General features: G+C 43.3%; 1 protein-coding gene across 1 annotated transcript in view; it reads right to left on the bottom strand.

Annotated features, from left to right (window-relative positions):
* Positions 1-724: 724 nt before the first annotated feature.
* ZBTB34 (zinc finger and BTB domain containing 34) overlaps positions 725-18,852 on the bottom strand; it is a 66,026-nt gene continuing 47,898 nt past the window's right edge. The window contains exon 3 of the mRNA XM_069241775.1: positions 725-6,725. Within this exon, the coding sequence (XP_069097876.1) occupies positions 5,230-6,725 (1,496 nt within the window). The 3' untranslated portion in view covers positions 725-5,229. The remainder of the gene's footprint in view (positions 6,726-18,852) is intronic.

Raw genomic sequence — 18,852 nt, 5'->3', positions numbered from 1 at the left:
AGTGTGCTTTCTACTTCCTCACTTCTCCAGCTCCTGAAGAAGGGAGACTGGGACCAAATCAACCTATCGGCCACCATGTGGAGGGAGGTTGGGAAGAGTTGCTGTTTAGCTTTTAGTGATGAGGATGCAGCCAGACGTTAGGGAAGGTTGCCCCCACCCCATACTATTTATTTTAAACAACTAACCCTTCTATCTCTCTTCCCCACCTCCTCATGTTGTTAGATTCAAAGTAAACAACTACATCTACCCTCTTAGGTTGAGGAAAGTTGTTGGGGGGCAGTGGGAGTGTCCACACACCTCTTTAAAACTCCCTGCAGCAATCCCTGATGGAGGATCCACTGGCGAGAGGCACCCTTGGAAAGGGGAAGTTTCCACTTAGCTCTACTGTTGGGAGTAAAGGGAGGGGGAGTAGAATGTTTGCATTAGCAGAAACTTGTATTCGGAACTTTCGTCAAAATAGAGACTTATGAAGTGTTTTCAATAAATAATATGCTATTACACAAGATCAATGGCTAACAATATGTAGTTACAACAAAAACATACATGAAAAATGTTTATATCATAAGAATGTGCGTAGTGTTGTACTCGAGAAAAGGCCTTAAAGATGGTGAAAAGAAGAAATACTTTAAAATATGCAGCTCTGAAGGTCTGTGCATGTACACAACAAAAATACAACTTGCTTGCTGTATCAGCACTTTTATTTACAAACAAACAGTAATCCCCATTGACTTTATTCACTTTATTTATATTAAAAAAGCAATTTACAAGCAAAAAAACAAGAACTCATCAGAACAAAAAAAAGCAGAAGTAAAGTATAATATAAACGTCACAAATCTAACAGAAAAAAAAACAAACAAAAGGAATACAGGAGTAAAATATCATTTGAATAAATACTTTTTTGTAAAAATTCATGCTATAAAATAACCCTTAATGGCAAGTTATTAGAGCATCAGCATAGCTAGCTTCATGTACTTCATATGATGAAGTGTGGAGTTTGTGAGGTTACCAGTTTATATTGCAAGGTTATGACACAGAGAAAAGTCATTCAAATTGCTCAAACATTTAGCATGATAAAAATATGCTACAAATCAGAAAATAAATAAAAGTGACAATGACTAATTAAACAGACTGGAAAAAAAGAATGCTTCTGGCTTCTAGTGAACCTTATTCCAAATTAGACCTGAACCTGGTGTTTAATTTTAAATGTTGAGTATATAACCTATGTGTAACAGATATAACAGGAATTTCTCAAACTCTCTAGTATCATCTGTCTTACCAGTGGTTACATGCATGTTTGCCTACTTCGCATTTACCAAGTCTTTTAATTTAAGTAGTACACTTAAAAGGCGATTTTAATGCATTGAAAAATGATAAACATACTATATTGTTCTGGCACTTTGTTAAATATATGAAAAATAGCAAGCAGTTATAAATGTTGAGCATTCTGAATGACTTTATTAAACTGTTCTATTACTGAATACTATTAAACCTATGATTCATTAACAAGATAGTCAGAAAAGAATTTACATTTACACAATTTTCAAATACTTTCATATAAAATTTAATAAATAACCCTGACCAGTCTAAAAGCACCATTCAAGGGTAAATTCCCCTTAGAAAATAGATTAGGTGTTGCATATTTGAGTCCCTTTCAGTCGAGGTTGCATGTGACCCCATTCAGGATAATCATTCTAAGTAGTGAATTATCACAGTTAACTCATGTAAAACATATTCAAATAAAATACAATGATGTTTTAGTAAAAGCTCACAATTTAACGCCTCAGACAGCCCTTCCTTGGATTTCTGCCATCACTCATGTAACATTACCTTAAAAAGCACACGTTTTAATGCTTCATAAGGTTTTATCATTTTGGCTTGAAGTAAACTTCTGACTTGGGTATAAAACATTCAAGGATAAAATGGATTCCTATACATGCCTGGGAAGAGTACAATCTCATTAGAAGGCTCTCATTTCAAATCTACAGTACAACCAATTCTACAGTGTACAAACAGGATCCTTAATGCTACACGTCACACTAACCACTGCAGAACCAATTGGAAAGAGCTTCGGAGACAACCGAAGATAACCTAAAATAGACGCCTGATATAATACAGAACGTTTTAACAAATCTACTTTCTAAAGTATTTACACTTGTAAGAAGTTACTGGGTAGCTATAGGATTAGGAGCACTAAAATTAAATGTCCAATACCACAAACTTTAGCAAAAGTATAAAAGTCTTTGTTTTCACAGTTTGTAATTACAGGTTAAACATATAAATGTACACATATATATTATAAAATAGGACACTGTCACTGTTTTCACATTTTTATATGTACTTTAAAGGTAGCTCAAGAACAGACTCAGTTATGAATAGGATTTAAATTATTTCAGGATGTGTATTAGTCATGTAGAAGACCGTCACAAAATATTGTTTGTTGTTAACGGCATGGAATTACTGCACTTGAAATGTAAAACCCTACAGCACTAAATAAGAGCCCCCAAAACAAAGAATCTTTGATCAAAAAACAGCTGCCTCCATCTGACAGCCCACCCAAGAGTCATAAAACCAAGAAACGTGAACTGCAGATTGACATGTGTTTTGGTTTAGGATAACAATAACCCTGGCATGTATCCATGTGGCAAGGCACAATCGAACTGCTGATGCCAGGTATTTTTCATTTTGCTAACACTTTTTCTTATGTTCACGCTCTTTTGAAAGGTTGAAGTAATGCTCAAAGAGGTTAAGTGGATTCACATTGGCCTACAAGGATGTATCCTTCAAAGCACTGCTGCACTTTACAGTAGTGTTATGGCTTGATACTTTAACACTGGTTGAATGGATTGCATGGAATAGGCGAAACACTAACACCGGATGAAATAGTGAGCAAACAGAACCTGCAATAAAACAGAATACTGTGAAAAAGGATATATAGCCTGCCCTGAAGAGTTCTACTACAATGTTTGTACCTGAATCTGTACACTCTAAGCAATGCATATTACATATCTCCTTTTTATTTTAGCAGAAACAGATTTGGATAAGTCACTCTTTGGTAAACTCATATCAGCTTGAAAATATGTAATTTAACACAGCCAATGTAGTCAGTGTGTTACTAATACTTGTTCATGAAATCACTACACATGTCTAGAGTAAATAACACTTTTTTGTTTTTAGTTTTTCTCCGACTGTTCAGACCACTTATGATAAACACAAGAATGTAAAAAAAAAAAAAAAATAATAATAAAAAAAACAGAAAGGTAACTTGGCGGCAAAATAGTTTCATACAGTAGTTTACCACCCAGTTTCTTGATTTGTGGTGTTATGTTACCTTTGCTCTTGGTTCATGAAAATCAGTTGGATTCACATTATACCGTACTGACTGGATTGATATTTAAATAAAAACTGCACAGCACCACGTGTAAGAAAACAATGAACATATCTGATGAAAAAATAATTAAAGTATTCTTCCTTTTGAGCTTCCACCTTTGCATGTAGTCCAGAACCATGGTTCATCAATAAATTAAAAAGGAAGATGTAATGGCTTTTCTCTAGCGCATTACACAGACACACAACTATTGCTTACAGTTTCAGTATTTTAAAGTTTCCTTGCAATAATACAGTTCAACGCTCTTCACATGCTCTTTCTTGTAAGTGGATGAAGAAAGACAACGTTGTATCTCTCTAAAACCCACAAGAAGACTAGTTAAATGTACTGTAAATACATTTATAAAATATCTTTACTTTAGTGCTAGAACTAAATCCATCTGTAAAAGATTCAACTCAATTTCCTTAACTGGTACATTTCCACTGCACAAATTAGCGTAGATGTCTTAGACTTGAAATATGTGTTAAAATTACTGCTACGATTGGGCTTCAAAACAATACAGTACAAATTAAATTATAGATCAGGACCAAATCTTGCTTGATGTATATCTTGTAAGTTCCAAGAACAATTAATTGGCCTTATTTCAATATTTGGTTTACTTATCTTATGAGGCAAAGCTGTATAAAAGAACGTCTATTTCTGGGCATACATGTTTTTACTAATGTGCAAAGATAATCAATGGTCACCCAGCGTGCCCCAACTCTTACAAATGAAGAAAGTTAAAGTCTGTTCAAATAAAATGTTCCTACTTTCACTTCAATTATGAAAATAATCATGAAAACGTTTGTCATATTTCTATGCAGTTTGAGGCAAGGGAGCATAGTTCATAGGGGATGCTGCCACTAACTGAACAATGACAAAAACATGATATTACACAATACTATTGTAAACTATTATTTATATACTACATTGGTTTGAATAGTAAAAAAGAAAAAAAAAAAAAAAAAAAAAAAAAAAAAAACTTATATAGAAATAAATCCCGACTTTACAAAAACAATATTATAAGGGATATAATTATAATTTTATTTATGTATGTGTGTCTGTATGTGTGTGCATACACACACACAAAAACACACACACATATCCTATAGTCCATCCACTTTTAAAAATTGCATTCAATGTCAACAGTTCCTCTCCACCAGGTGGGTCCCATCACAAATTGACTTAAACAAGGGGAATGGGCAACTGATAAGGTAGCACCATGCAAGGTTAACTCCTGCCCAGTAGAAGGTGCATAGCACCCCCACATTTTTTATTATATTTATCATGGACTTACACTGCAAGTCTTTCAAAGTAAATCAATTATCTTGTCATGATCAGTCAACCAGTGTATGTTAAACATAGAGATTGCTGAGTAACAAGTTGCAAACAAATAACGCAACTGCATTCTGAAATGTGTGTGCTAGAACCACCAGTGGCTTCCCCAATGCACCTGAGTGCCGAGCACTGAACTTTCATTTGCATTCTATAACCTTCTTCCATTTTTTTATTTTTAAAATCCACCACAAACAAACTAAAGGTGAAGATGTTGAATTTTAACTGATTTACTTCACTTTCTGGTGTTATTTATTATGATGTTACTCCACTTGCTTTGCAGTGATTTAAAGATACTCGGAGACGAAAACTTAGAGTACACTGTCTACTAAGAAAAAGAGTTTGTAGTGTTAACACGGAAATCCTGGACCGCTTATATCAGCATTTATAGATCAACAATATATAGTCAATCAAAATTTAAAAAGCTATTTTTATGTTCTAGTTTTAGAGAATACTAAAAAAGCAAACCTTAAAAATATGCATTGATTCATGTGCTTTGTTTGGGCTGCACTTGGCGTTTAGCATTGTAATTAGAGGGTTTCACCACTACGTGAATCAACTGGTGAGTCCATGTTTGTTTCAGAAAGTGAGGTGTCATTATGGAGGTTCGGTTCCACATACGAATCCGTTCTTTCTGGCGACTCCATTCGACTTCTCACTTCTGCCACTCCAGGGTGATTTTTTCTCAGATGCTGGTTTAGAGTTCCTTGGAAAGGAAAGCATTTGCCACAGACCTCACAGCGGAAAGGTTTATCATCTGTATGACCACGAATATGATACTCAAGCTGGTCTTTGCGTGTATATTTCTTACCACAATACTTGCAAACAAAGGGAGTGATACCCATATGCAATCTCATGTGTCGATCAAGGCTGCCCTTCTGGTTGAAAGTCTTTCCACAGTAAATACAGATTAACCGTTCACTGTAGGGATGCCAGTAACCTCTTGAATTCTTCTCTTGGGGACTGTTGTCATATCCTGTGGTGGTAGCTAGTGGATCGCCGTCAGCCGCTTGTATCAGCCTATGCATGTCACTGTGTAAATGGGAGGCGCGTTTCTGACGACCGCGACCTCTGTAACCACTAAGCAATGACCTTGAGGGACCAGAGCTCCCTGCACTTCTGAAAGATTCGGAAACATGGGCAGAAGGGTAACCAGCCTGAGAAAAGGATGAGTAGGCATGCTGCAGCACCGACCCATACGAACCAACATTAACGGCCACCACTTGCTCGCCATCCACCATTTCTGTATGGTAGCCATCATCGCCAAGAGAAGAGCTGTCCGAACAACTTGGCCGGTCTGATTTTTCCATTTTAATTTTCACTTCTTCAATTTGGTTTTCTCTCGGTATAAGATCGCTTTGTTCGTGATCACCATCAATCTGAATTTCATGCTCTGAAACACTACCACTGCTCCCTCTGTCTGACTGCCCCTCTTCTTGTAAGCGGCTTCGCAAGGCGATGCTGGTGTCCATCTTTAAATCGCTTACTGTGGACTGCCGAGGAGGGCAATATGGCGGCGATATTTCTAATGGATTGGCAAAATAGCTACTTTCTTTGATTCCATTGTGGTTCCCTTGGTCTTCTTCAATGACGTCACCAGTGACAGAATCAACAACACTAAACTTTGAGTGAATGCTCTCCAAAATCTGCGTGCACTTGTCAATCACACACTGCATTTGCAAAAAGCTGGCTGCCGTTAAAAAACTAACAACATCCTTTAGCTGTAAGGACATCCTTCCAGTGTAGCAAAAAGAAAGCAACTGTTCAAAAACAGTTGGGTTTTTAATGACTGATATGGATAAGCCACTCATGGTGCTCAAAGCAGAGTGATCGCGAAAGTAAGGAGAACTGGCGGCTAAAACTGCTTTGTGGGCTCTGAAGGGTTGACCCTGAATGTGGACTATGATGTCACACAGCTTTCCTTGAACTCGTAACTCATTTAATTGGCTCAGAACAGTATTGCTGTACTCTGGTACATCAAACTGGATGAAGCTGTTACTGTCCATTTCTTCCGATGTACAATTATCTGTATGGAAAAAAAACAAAAATACATATTTCAGGTAAGTAAAATGAAATGTAATCTACTCTAAGCACCTAGAAATAAACAGATCAGTGAAAGATAATGCAATTCAAATTTTAAAGTAACAAAGAATAAGTTATGGTTTTCTCGTTTAAATGTCTAAGCATCTTTTAACAAATTTATATTTAGTCTGAAATGAAAATTCTGATATATTCTGAAACATTTGCACATTTTATTTACAGGCATTTAAATGTTGTATGGTAGAAAAAAGGTTTTTCTTTCGCACCCCCAGATTGTTAGATGAATACTCTCACTTTGAAGTCAGAGAAAGAAAAGTAAACACCGTTCTCCCTAGGAAGACAGAGCCCGACATTTGACATATTTCAATGCATAGCAAATGTGGCAATCTAAGAACAACATTTATAGACTGGTTTATAGAAAGCGAGCACTTGTGGAAAAATACAATTTACAGATTATGGCACTAACTTAAACTGGACAGCCTAAAACAAATAAAGCCAGCAAACAGCAAGTAAACAACTGTGAGTTACGAAACACAAAGCCATTGGTAAGAAATGGGTAGAATGCACACCCAGGGAAGCTCTCAGAATGCCCCCAAGACGTTTTAAGCAAACCAGACAGCTGTGCTGTCTGGTAGACTTCCACCTAAAAAATGTGATGTGATGTAGAGTTTGACTTGTCTGATATTCTAACACCAAATATTCTGGATTTAGAATTACAATGATAGCCGTAATAATGTATGAAATAAGAATTGACAATGGTTCCAGTACCCTTGTGCCTCGTCTCAGTGTTTGTACTTCGTGAGTGATATGATATACACATGATTTACTAGTTTAGTTAACAAAGGCTAATTAAAAGAATGGTATATAGAAGATCTGTGTTCAGGGCCTCCATAGAGCTGGGAAGTTAAGGAGTGGAAAGATCTACAGAAACATAAGAAGGGTACATTGGAGTCGTTTGGTGGGAATGGATGGGAAAGTGGCTGTAGTGTAATTCTATCTACAGGTGCCTGGAGGGCATTAAACATCCAGCATGTCATTGCATCAGGTCTTCAAAGGGCACGGCCAGAGCCTTGTGGCTTTCATTAATGCTAATAAGGAAGACAGTGTTGTGAGTAACAGGGAAAAACATTGGGGGAGGTAATAAAACAGGGGAAAACATTGGGGGAGGTAATAAAACAGGGGAAAACATTGGGGGAGGGAATAAAAAAAAGGTGGCGGTCTGCCAAGAACAGTGTGGGTTGGAGATTCAAGTGTTGTTAGCGAGCCCAGGTGGTGTCAGAGAATGGGTGCATTTGAATGCCAGAAAGAGAAGCTTTAGTAAGCCCCTTTTGGAGCCAAGAGTCAGAACACCAGTTATTAAAATAAGAAGGCAGGTGTTTATTGGGGCAGTTTGAATTGCATCCACATGGCATCACGCTTGATGATGACTATCGGGGGATGCAGCCGTAAGAGAAACAAGCAAGGAGGCAAGGGTGATGATACAGGTGTTGGTTTATTGAAAGGAAAGAAGCTTCAGGTTTTAGTGTATGTTAACGTGATAAAAGCAGTCATCCCAAAGAATGAGAGGGATGAAGAGGTCCGTTTAATCTGGGTCCTGAAAAGCACCTATGCACAGAACAGTAGTCAGGAGCAAGGGAACAATGATGGAGAGGAGGTGGAGTACTGGGTGCATGCTTCCATCCATCTACTGAGCTGGGTCCACCTCGAGATGTTTGGAGGAGACACTTGAGGTTGGAGGCAGGGAAGGGTTGCAGGTGCTGTTGGATACAAGTCACGTCAATCCTATAGAATTGGGCTTGGGGGTTTTATTGGCTGAACTGGGTGACTGGATCAATGGTTAATTCCGTCCAGAATGGGGAACAAGCAGATCAAGAATAAGTACGCTCATTTATTTGGCAAGTTAACTGAGGATGGACCTGGATGCAGTGAGGAACAGAGCTCAGCATGTTGATTACAGCACAGACAGTTAGAGATCAATGCAAGTGAAGAGAGCGAGTGGTGCTAGACTGAGCCCCCCAAGGATGGGGTCACCTCACCTTCAGCTATGTGCTAATAAAGCCAGTCACAAAGCTCTATGAGGAACAGGCAATCATTTGCTTCTCTGCAGCTGAGGTGGCTACTTCTAACATTTCTACAACGTCAAACGTCTGTGGTGGGAATAGTGTGATTGCGACATCAAGTGCATGATGAACAGAAAGCAAATTATGACGTTTAATCATCAACACACTTGTAGAGGATAACAAGTAGTCATTTTGTGCCTAGAATAAAAATCTGAGAAAGATGGAAATGATTCCAACGGGTAAGCAAGATGAGAATATTTCACATCAACCTGTTAAGATTTACACAAACCAACTGCATTTTGGGGGTTAAATGAGACCTTCACTTCTGATTACAGGGGTTCACCCCCTTATTCTCAGAGGTGGCTACCAAAAAAGCCACACCGCAGCAACATTTTGGACTCTGCTGCGAAGGTTACAAAAACTATACTCTGACCTTCTGTTCAACTAGTAAATGTCAGTATTAATGACATCTGCTAGCAACATGCTTAGAATCAGAAGGATGGTGAAACCTCAAAGGACAGATGCTTTGTGACTAGAATGAAACGCAGCAGCACAAAGAATGGGAATCAGGAAACATATGACATTTGCAGAGTTCTTCACAAATAGACTGTACTGGAGGCAGCTTCTCCTGAAAGAAGACTATGCATAAACCAGGGAGCACACTCGCTTTTGCATGGAACTGGGGTACCTTAAATAAATATGGGCGTATAGGTACAAAGTGTTCCTTTGGAATCAGTAGAGTACACTGTTATTTTTAGGGAGCCTCCAGAAGTACTAACAGAAAGTTCCTCGTTTCAACTGATAAGACAATAAATTGCAGGGTTAAATCAAACATATGTTTTATTATGGGAACAACACATAACCGAAACATGCATTCAGCAATTGGTTCTTTGGGTGAAGACACAGAGCAGCGCTAGCAAAAAAATGGAAAAAGTGGCAAATCCAGCAATATACAATGCACCCTGATCACACAGACAAATTTATCAAAACTTTGAGTAACTACAGTCCCATTATGTAATGGAGAAGTCGGGCGATGCGTAGCCTTTGGAGGGAACAGAGACGCTGCTGAGCCTTGGGAGTTAAATAGAAACTTATTCAGGTTCACACGAACTATTGCCATCATTGACTTTTAGGTAAGAGAGAGACAAAGACTACCTTGTATCAAGTATCTAGGTTTCTACATGGATACTGTCCTGAGAAAGACCTCTTTAAAGTCATTTTGTGGTTCACTCATTGATTGTGGACATTACATCCCTGAATTTGTATTGGTGAATTTGTCAGGTTTGTGCAGCACGGTGAGTGGAGTGAATGCGAATCTATTTTTTTACAGCCAAATGCACTCTAGCGTTCAGTTAGTTCCAATATTCTGATCCTTGTTTCAAGAATAAGAGGTTACAATTACATAGTGTGCAAATTCTACCTTTGTCTTCCCTCCATTGACAATATATATCCATTTTCTTTCATTGACAGTAGATATCCACTGCCAATAAAGGAAGAATATGCACAATATGCACTTGTAACGCCTGCTTTTTGAAACAAGGTCCCAGAAAATTTGAATTAACCAGTCATTAGCACGCACGTGAAGATAAAAAAGAAGATTGATGAAGTCGGTCTCATTAGACAGTTGGTGTCACGTACACCACCAATTGTGGGACTTTCTTGAAGGAAAACAATTGGTGTGTGCAGCAAATTATGGTCTTTAGTGTTTCTACTTGATAAGTCTGAATGCCGATTTATGTCTATTAGGTAAACATGTCAGCATTAAAGTAATTTAAAGTCCCCACAGGGCAGGGATGTACTAACTCAATTACAAGACTGGTCAATTGCTAAGCATGGCCAGAGCCCAGCAGTGTGTTTGTGTAGGACACCTGGGCTCGGTAACTGCTTTCTGAAGTTTTACTAAAGGGAAAGTGTTCTGATTCACAAGAGGGGTTTCACTAGTATGCCTAGGAATTAGAGCTCCTGCACATGGAGGCAATGATTTAACAGCAGTGGGTGATGCAAATCAGATTTTCACTAATGAGCGATCTGCCCGAGTAAGCCAAAACCTCCGATCAGGCACCTCTTTTCTAAGCTTTCATCTAACTCAGCACCACGCTTGAAGGCGTGGGGGATAAGTGTTGTAGACTCTCCTAGCCTCAAACACCTTCATTGTGCTCCACATAAACAGCTAGAACCTGGGTTAAATACTGGTGGAGGGGTTACTCCATCACAGCGGTGACGGATATCCCAAAATCTAAATCCCATTATCTCTAGGGGATTTAGATTTCGGTAGAGGGGTAATCTGTCACCATTGTAATGGAGTAACCCCTCCGCCAATATCTAAATCAGGCCCTTAAAGGGTAAAAAAAAAAAAAAAAGTGGGGGGGGGGACCTGAACAGCCCTTGTTCTATGGGTCGAATTCCGTCAAAACAAATTTGTTATTGTAATTTGGACGACTACCAAAATTGTTTATTGCTGTATAGGTTGCTTCACCATGGGGGTAGCAATTCCTCTTTCCTATGTGTGAGTGATAGTGACTCATAACTAAAATTCAAGGGGCTTTTGTAGGCTAGAGAACGCTGCTTATGCTGCAGTAAGAGCACTCACAGGCTTCAACACTGCTTCAAAGGGATCCACATGGAATTAGTAATAAATGCACTGGAAGGTAAAACCTATCCAGTCCTGCCTCTATAACACTTGTCTGGATCCCAGACCCTGCAAATAACGTAAGCATTTTGGAGGATCTAAACCCAGAGGCTTGGATCACATTCTACTATATGCTTTGAAATGACCAGCCTACAAAAAGCCATGACACTTTGCAATCAATAGAGGGACAAGCATGTCTATGTTTTATTGCTCTTCCAGACATCTGCTAATACCCAACCAGCTGTTGAAAACCTTTAAAGCAAAAGCAGCCCAAAGGCCCCTCTTTATTGCCTTCATGACAGTGTGACAATGACACAGAAATTGCAAATAGTAACCTTCGTGTACAGATCTAAATTAGGCATTCCCTGGGGTAGCAGCTTCAACCAGTTTTGCCCGCTGGGTCAACTGGAATGGATCTGTACACTGTGTATTTCAATCCTTATTTTATATGTGTTGCAAATTTATTACAATTGCAAAGTTAATTAAAGAAGGTTGCACAGATCCTATGAATAAAAATAACCATAATATTACATCTGAGAAAATAGCACTGTACTGCGGTTGTGAGAGCTTAGGCTGCCATGCCAAGCTTTGCTGCCTTCCTTCTGCATACTGGCAGCACTCTTAGGCACTTTCTAGAACAGGCAGGCACACACCTTTCAAGAGGGAAATGACCAGCAGCACACACCAGTCTATCACTAAGATAGACCCTGGGCTGCCCCTTTAGTTCTAATCATCTGTTGGTTTCTTACCCTTGAACGTCATCAGTACACTTGCTTAGAGCATTTATGGCAAGTAGTTTCTAGAAGTAAGTGCTGCATTAGGGAACAAGGATAACTTAGTCGCAGGACCTGTGCTTCTAGTAATGTCTGAAGATGAATGGTTCTGACCGTAAATCAGACAGAAAACAGTTGCAGAGCTTGGGGCCCAGAGGTGGCAGATCTTCAGTTACCATAGGTAGTGGGTTTGGGGTATGCTGGGCTTAACAGACAAAGACAAGCACTGCAGTACTCTGGTGTGTATTCTAGTTTTCTACCAGGTCCCATATGTATGGTGAAGGTGTGTTATCAATTCTGCAGCAGGCCCTTCGGTGTTATCTTATCTTTCACTTTTAACCAGCGTGCTTGAAAGCTGATAGTCTCATCAGTGGTTTAGATTTAACGCGCAGAGCACTTTATATATATTGTAGTCTATACTTTTTTTTTAAGGGCTTTGGTACAGCTTCCTTCAACCATTAACTTTTTTGCCCCAGAATCTTCAGCCTCTAGCCTGGCACACTGTCAATCACATCTTAAGGTAGGTCTAAGTTAAGGTTTTTTTTTTTGTAATGTCATAATTACTTCATTAATGAGAAATTCATTCATTAATGAGAAAGGCACATGACAAATGTAAACCCACTCCCTTGTCACTACAAACCAAATCAAGGACCGGAGAAGAAGGGTTAAACTATCTCACTTATTCACTTCCTTTAAGAAACATCCTGGTAGCAGCTAAGTGTCCAGGCAACTGTTCCACTTACCTCAATTTTCTGCAAATAGTGTGAGTGAATGTAGTAGTTAGTAATCTCAATCCAATCCACTTAAAATAAACATATTAAAACTCATTTACATTCAAATCACCGAGAGTTAATAGGTTCATTTCAGTTCATGTCCAGTGTCTTTATATAATATGGATCTAACGTTTTAGCGGTTATCATCACTAAAAATTGGAATCATTATTAATAATGAAAACAAATTGTGTTATTGGAACGTAGTAAAATTTCCTTAAAGGTCAGTTGAAAAAACGCAGCTACTCAGTGGAGTTCCAACATATTTTATGTGCTGAGGCAGTGTTTTAAGGCTTCCTTACACTGTGTGATTTTGACTGCCAGGAAAACCTGCTTGGTGAATAAGTGTCTCTCAGAGGAGGAACCAAACCTGGAAAACAGCTCAAGAGATGAAGTATCCAAGATGGCGACCAGCTCGGATGCATAAGAGAGAGCTCCGAGTGGGCTCGCAGTTCCATCCTGCACTAATCCTTAGGAGCACAGCGTATTTTGCTCCATAATCACAGCCTAAGGAAGGGGCACACAAGTCTGGGTACTGAGGAGTTAGGATCGCTCCCCGAGGCCGTCAGAGCGAAGAGGAGCGGTGCGGCCTAAGGTGGGAGCGGCGAGCACCTGAGGCGCTGCTGTGTGGCACGGCCGCTGGGGCTCAGGAGGGGCATTAGAGCAGCAAGAGGTGATCCCTGGTGACCCGCTGGGGCTCAGGAGGGGCATTAGAGCAGCCAGAGGTGATCCCTGGTGACCCGCTGGGGCTCAGGAGGGGCATTAGAGCAGCCAGAGGTGATCCCTCGTGACCCACTGCGGCTCAGGAGGGGCATTAGAGCAGCCAGAGGTGATCCCTCGTGACCCGCTGGGGCTCAGGAGGGGCATTAGAGCAGCAAGAGGTGATCCCTCGTGACCCGCTGGGGCTCAGGAGGGGCATTAGAGCAGCAAAAAGGTGATCCCTCGTGACCCGCTGGGGCTCAGGAGGGGCATTAGAGCAGCAAGAGGTGATCCCTGGTGACCCGCTGGGGCTCAGGAGGGGCATTAGAGCAGCCAGAGGTGATCCCTGGTGACCCGCTGGGGCTCAGGAGGGGCATTAGAGCAGCCAGAGGTGATCCCTGGTGACCCGCTGGGGCTCAGGAGGGGCATTAGAGCAGCCAGAGGTGATCCCTGGTGACCCGCTGGGGCTCAGGAGGGGCATTAGAGCAGCAAGAGGTGATCCCTCGTGACCCGCTGGGGCTCAGGAGGGGCATTAGAGCAGCAAGAGGTGATCCCTGGTGACCCGCTGGGGCTCAGGAGGGGCATTAGAGCAGCAAGAGGTGATCCCTGGTGACCCGCTGGGGCTCAGGAGGGGCATTAGAGCAGCAAGAGGTGATCCCTGGTGACCCGCTGCGGCTCAGGAGGGGCATTAGAGCAGCCAGAGGTGATCCCTCGTGACCCGCTGGGGCTCAGGAGGGGCATTAGAGCAGCAAGAGGTGATCCCTCGTGACAGCGCAGACCGGTCCTCTCCTGGAGCTTCCACGGACTTGGGCTGGGGACAGAGGGTGAGGAGTCCACCTGAAGGGGGTGAGGCCAGGTCCCTACCATCCCCCACTACCCGAGATAATGGCTAAGGGGAAGGACCCGGAGACTTGTGCCCTGCGATTTTGGTGCTCGGAGCTGGATACCGGGGGAGCTGGATCACCCCCCACTGCCAAGGACGTGCTGCAGGGTTGGTGAGGCGGTGGGGCATTGCACAGCTTATGGTGAGAGCTGCGCAGAACATGGAGAGATCTGCCACGCAGCAATCCAGCTGAAGGCCGTGGCAGCGAGTGACGACTGCCCTTCCCTGCTAGAGCCCCGGAGACCGAGGTAAGGCGCCGACGGGACACTGATGAGCGAGGGGGGCGCACTGGTCGGAAGCGAACCCCCAACCATCTACGCCGAGGGAGCTGGCTGTTGGGGGTGAGAGCTGGGGCCAAGGACTCGAATACCAGTCTCTTGCCCCCCTGCACCTGGGCCCTACTAGCCCCTCCTGAGGTGGCCTGACCTGGAACTACCTGTTGCCCGCGGCATTACTGGGCCTTGTGCTGCGAGGCGGGCGGGTGTCTGTTTCCCACCTGCCTCCCCAGCGGAATACAGGACTGCTATTGGAGTGAGGCAGAGGCAAACGTGGTGATCACTATTTGCAAAGACTGTACCGGGGGGAGCTCCCCGAACTACTTGTCGACCTCCAGACACTGGCGTGACTGTTTTCTTTTGCGCCAGGTACAGCCGAGGGCTTACAACGCAGTTGTTGAACTACACCACACCCCTGCTTGAGGCGAGGGTCCTTCACCTGTTGGAGGATCCCCTGAGATTGGCCGCATCCTACTAGGCGGCTGATTCCTCTCAGGGTCTGTTTCCCTAGGAAGGAACAGGGCCTGGCTGCAGGAGTGCTGTCCAGGGGAGATGGGTGACAAGACGATCTGATTTCCCCTCTGGTGGCATTTGGAGCCCCCGGACGCCTCCCTATCTCCAAGGAGGGCTGCGCTTATAGGCTGGCGTGCCCCCCTGCAACATTTGGTCTCTGGCCCCCTCAGGCGGCTATCACTTTTCTTGTGACCAATAGTGTTGGGCGCTGCGGGAGTCGAAATTTGTCTACAATAGTGCACTTACTACCTTTCACTATTTTACCATGACGGGAAAGCCCAAAAATGTAAAATACCCATTTTAGGGCCCAGTGCCACTTGGCCCCCTCGACTGCACGGCTGATGCCTTCACTCAACTAGAAACCATTCTTCAAGCGCACTCCATCCAGTTCGATAAGGTCCTTCAAGCTATCCTGGACATGAAGACCTCCCTGGAATCCAGGATTGACGCAATATCCAGATGTAAATTTACTCTGGGTAGACCACCACAACCTGACAGAGAGCATTGATAAGGCGGATTCCTTTCTCACCTCCCTTCACCCTAAGGTTCAGGAGCTGCAGACCCAGATGGTGCAGCTCCAAATGGAAGTGGCTTCCCTTCATAGACGAGCGGAGGATACCAAAGGGACATCTTGGCGAAATATTAGACTGCTGGGCTTTCCCGAGCAAGCAGGGGGCCCTAATGTGGAGCTGCTCGTTGAAAAATGGTTGATTGACAATGTACTGGCAGACAACCCTTCTAAGTTATTTTACGTGGAGAGGGCCCACAGGGTACATGGGAGGAAGCCCAAGACGGGTGCTCCACCTCGGCCCATTGTGACTCACATACTCAATTTCCGAGATCGTGACTTAATTCTTCAATTGTCCCACATGAAAGGCCCGTGGCACTATGAAGATGCAGAGATTACAGCTTACCCCGGCTTTACCACTGAGGTGCAGAAGCAGCGCAGCTCGTATGGCAAGGTTAAGCAACGTCTCAGAGAACTGAACTTTAAACATGCGCTTCCGATCCCGCCCACACGCCAAGTAATCGGTGGTGAGGCGACTTGGATGTTTACCACCCCTGCGGACGTGTGGCCCTGGCTGCATGCCAAAGGCTTAACACACTCCCCTCGGGAGCTTCGAGATGAGTCGACCTGGTTAACACCCCACAAGCGACGACTCACATGTAAACTGCCTAGGGCCAAGCCATCTCGGGCTCAGGCTGCAAAGGAGCAGGCGGAGGCAGTGCTTGAAACCTCGCAGTTGACCTTTAATCCCTTCTCCACCCTCAGAGAACATCCACTCACTGACCCGAATTGGATACAGAGACTACAGCGTTCTCCTGGACCTCACAAGTGGGGGGCCCAGCACTCACCCCACACACAGCTGACGACTTATGAAGGCATTAATACTTTCCTGACTTTGCCTGGCCCTGCGGGCTCATCCAGATGTGGGAAGCTTGCACCACTGATGGCCCACCCTGATGCTGCATATGTTCTTACTGTAAGCTCTGGTTCAATACCTGGCTTTTCCCTGAGGGCCCACAATATGAAACTCTTTTTATAACAGGCCTCCTGCACATCTGCCTTCCTTGCATGGACTTGAATGAACGATAAGTGCCTTTTGCGCTCTGATTAAACAGTTTGGGGAGTTGTGGGATGATACTTGTTCAGGCTTGGGTTCGAGGAGTTGTTACACATGTGTATGTTATTGTTCTGACGTGTCTAGCTGGCGATGATGATGCCCGATGCTTGGAGGGAATGATGAGAGATTGGGGGAGGGGATTGGGGCCAGTTTAGAAATCGTATACCTTTGATATGGCTGCTTGATATGCTGCTCTAACCTGGAATATTGGGGCATGGACACTCCTCCTATAAGACACAAGGTATATGCCTACCTTAGACACAGACAGCTACACTGTGCATGTATACAGGAGACACACCTGACAAATGGGGAACTGCTCAAGCTTAACCGGAGGCAGAGTGGCCAGATATATGGCAGAGGATAAGCCACTTTGGCTCGGGGAGTTCTTATTTGGGTTGCCCTGGGGGTGCCATTTGTCAAACAAAAGTTTCACGTGGAAAGAGAAGGACGATATGTTCTCCTGGAAGGCCCTCTAGCTGGGTGTTCCATCATGATTGCATAGATTTATGCCCCTAACACAGCTCAAGGTGCCTTTTTAAATACGCTTTCCCCGACCTTACTACAAGACCCTCGAGCACCCGGACTCTGGGGAGGGGACTTCAACTGCATACATAACACAAAACTGGACCACTCTGTTCTTTCCCCCCTGAACACCTCTGGCCTACGGGCCACCAAGCATTTTCAGCTTTGGTCTTCTTCCCTGGGCCTGCATGATATATGGCACCTAAGCCACCCTGGGGATAGTGAATATTCCTAGTACGCACTGGAACACCAAATACATTATACGAGGTTCCGAATATCTAGGCAAGAGCTTATCTGATCAAAATCCCCTTAAAATTACATTCCAGTGGGGTACAGTTAGGTCACCCATCCCGTTGTGGAAATTGAGAACAGAGGCTCTACACCATACAGTATATAGAGAGACGATAGGCTCACATATTTCTACATACTATACTGACAACTCGAGTTCTGTGGGTGACGTAGGGGGGAAAATGGGACGCAATGAAAGTGGTTTTGAGAGGGACTGTATAGCCACATCCTGGGAGTGAAATCCTCTCTCACATGCAGTGTGTTAGAACTTGAAAACATTATCTGTACACTTGAGAGGGAGGCGGTCACTACCCTAAGGCGCGTCCCCTTCTAACTGCCCAGTGGCACCAGTACCGAGAGGAGCTACAGCGCCTCTGCAATGTCGACTAAAAGACATATCTGGCCCGACAACACATGGACAGAGACAAACCAGGAGGCACGTTAACGTGGTTACTACGTTCAGAAACTCCTAGATCTGTCATAGGGGTGATTCGGGATGACAGGGCCCAGGAGGTGAATACTCAGGAAGCAATTAATAATACCTTTGCCCACTACTATGAGCAACTGTACTCTTCCCTGGCCATTCCCTCCCATTCCTGTACACAATCTTTACCGCAGGTCTCACTTTGCCCAGTTTACCGCCGCCTCAATTGCAAGACCTAAAACAACCTCTACACATAGATGAAGTACATATGACAATTCAGCAGATGGCTCGTGGGAAAACACTGGGTACCGGGGTACCGATGGGTTCCCAGTTCAGTGTTATGCTAATTTTAAGGATACACTAGAACCTCGGCCGCTGCAGATGTATAGGGCTGCACACCAACAGGGCAAATTGCTGTGCTCTTTATGCGAGGCACTCATAGTGGTGCTACCCAGACCCGGCAGGGATCCAACTGAGGTGAGCTTATACTACCCGCTGTCTATGTTGAACACTTATTACAAGATCTTGAGCACAGTCCTAGCGAACAGACTAATCCTGTTGATCCGCCAATTAGTAAACCCAGACCAATGTGGTTTCGTGCCGCAAATGGCCATGCACTTTAGACGACTGTGTTATATCATAGACGCAGTCT

This window comes from Pleurodeles waltl, chromosome 6, assembly GCF_031143425.1.
Source record: "Pleurodeles waltl isolate 20211129_DDA chromosome 6, aPleWal1.hap1.20221129, whole genome shotgun sequence".
Lineage (NCBI taxonomy): Eukaryota > Metazoa > Chordata > Amphibia > Caudata > Salamandridae > Pleurodeles > Pleurodeles waltl.
This window is presented reverse-complemented; position numbering and strand designations above follow the sequence as displayed.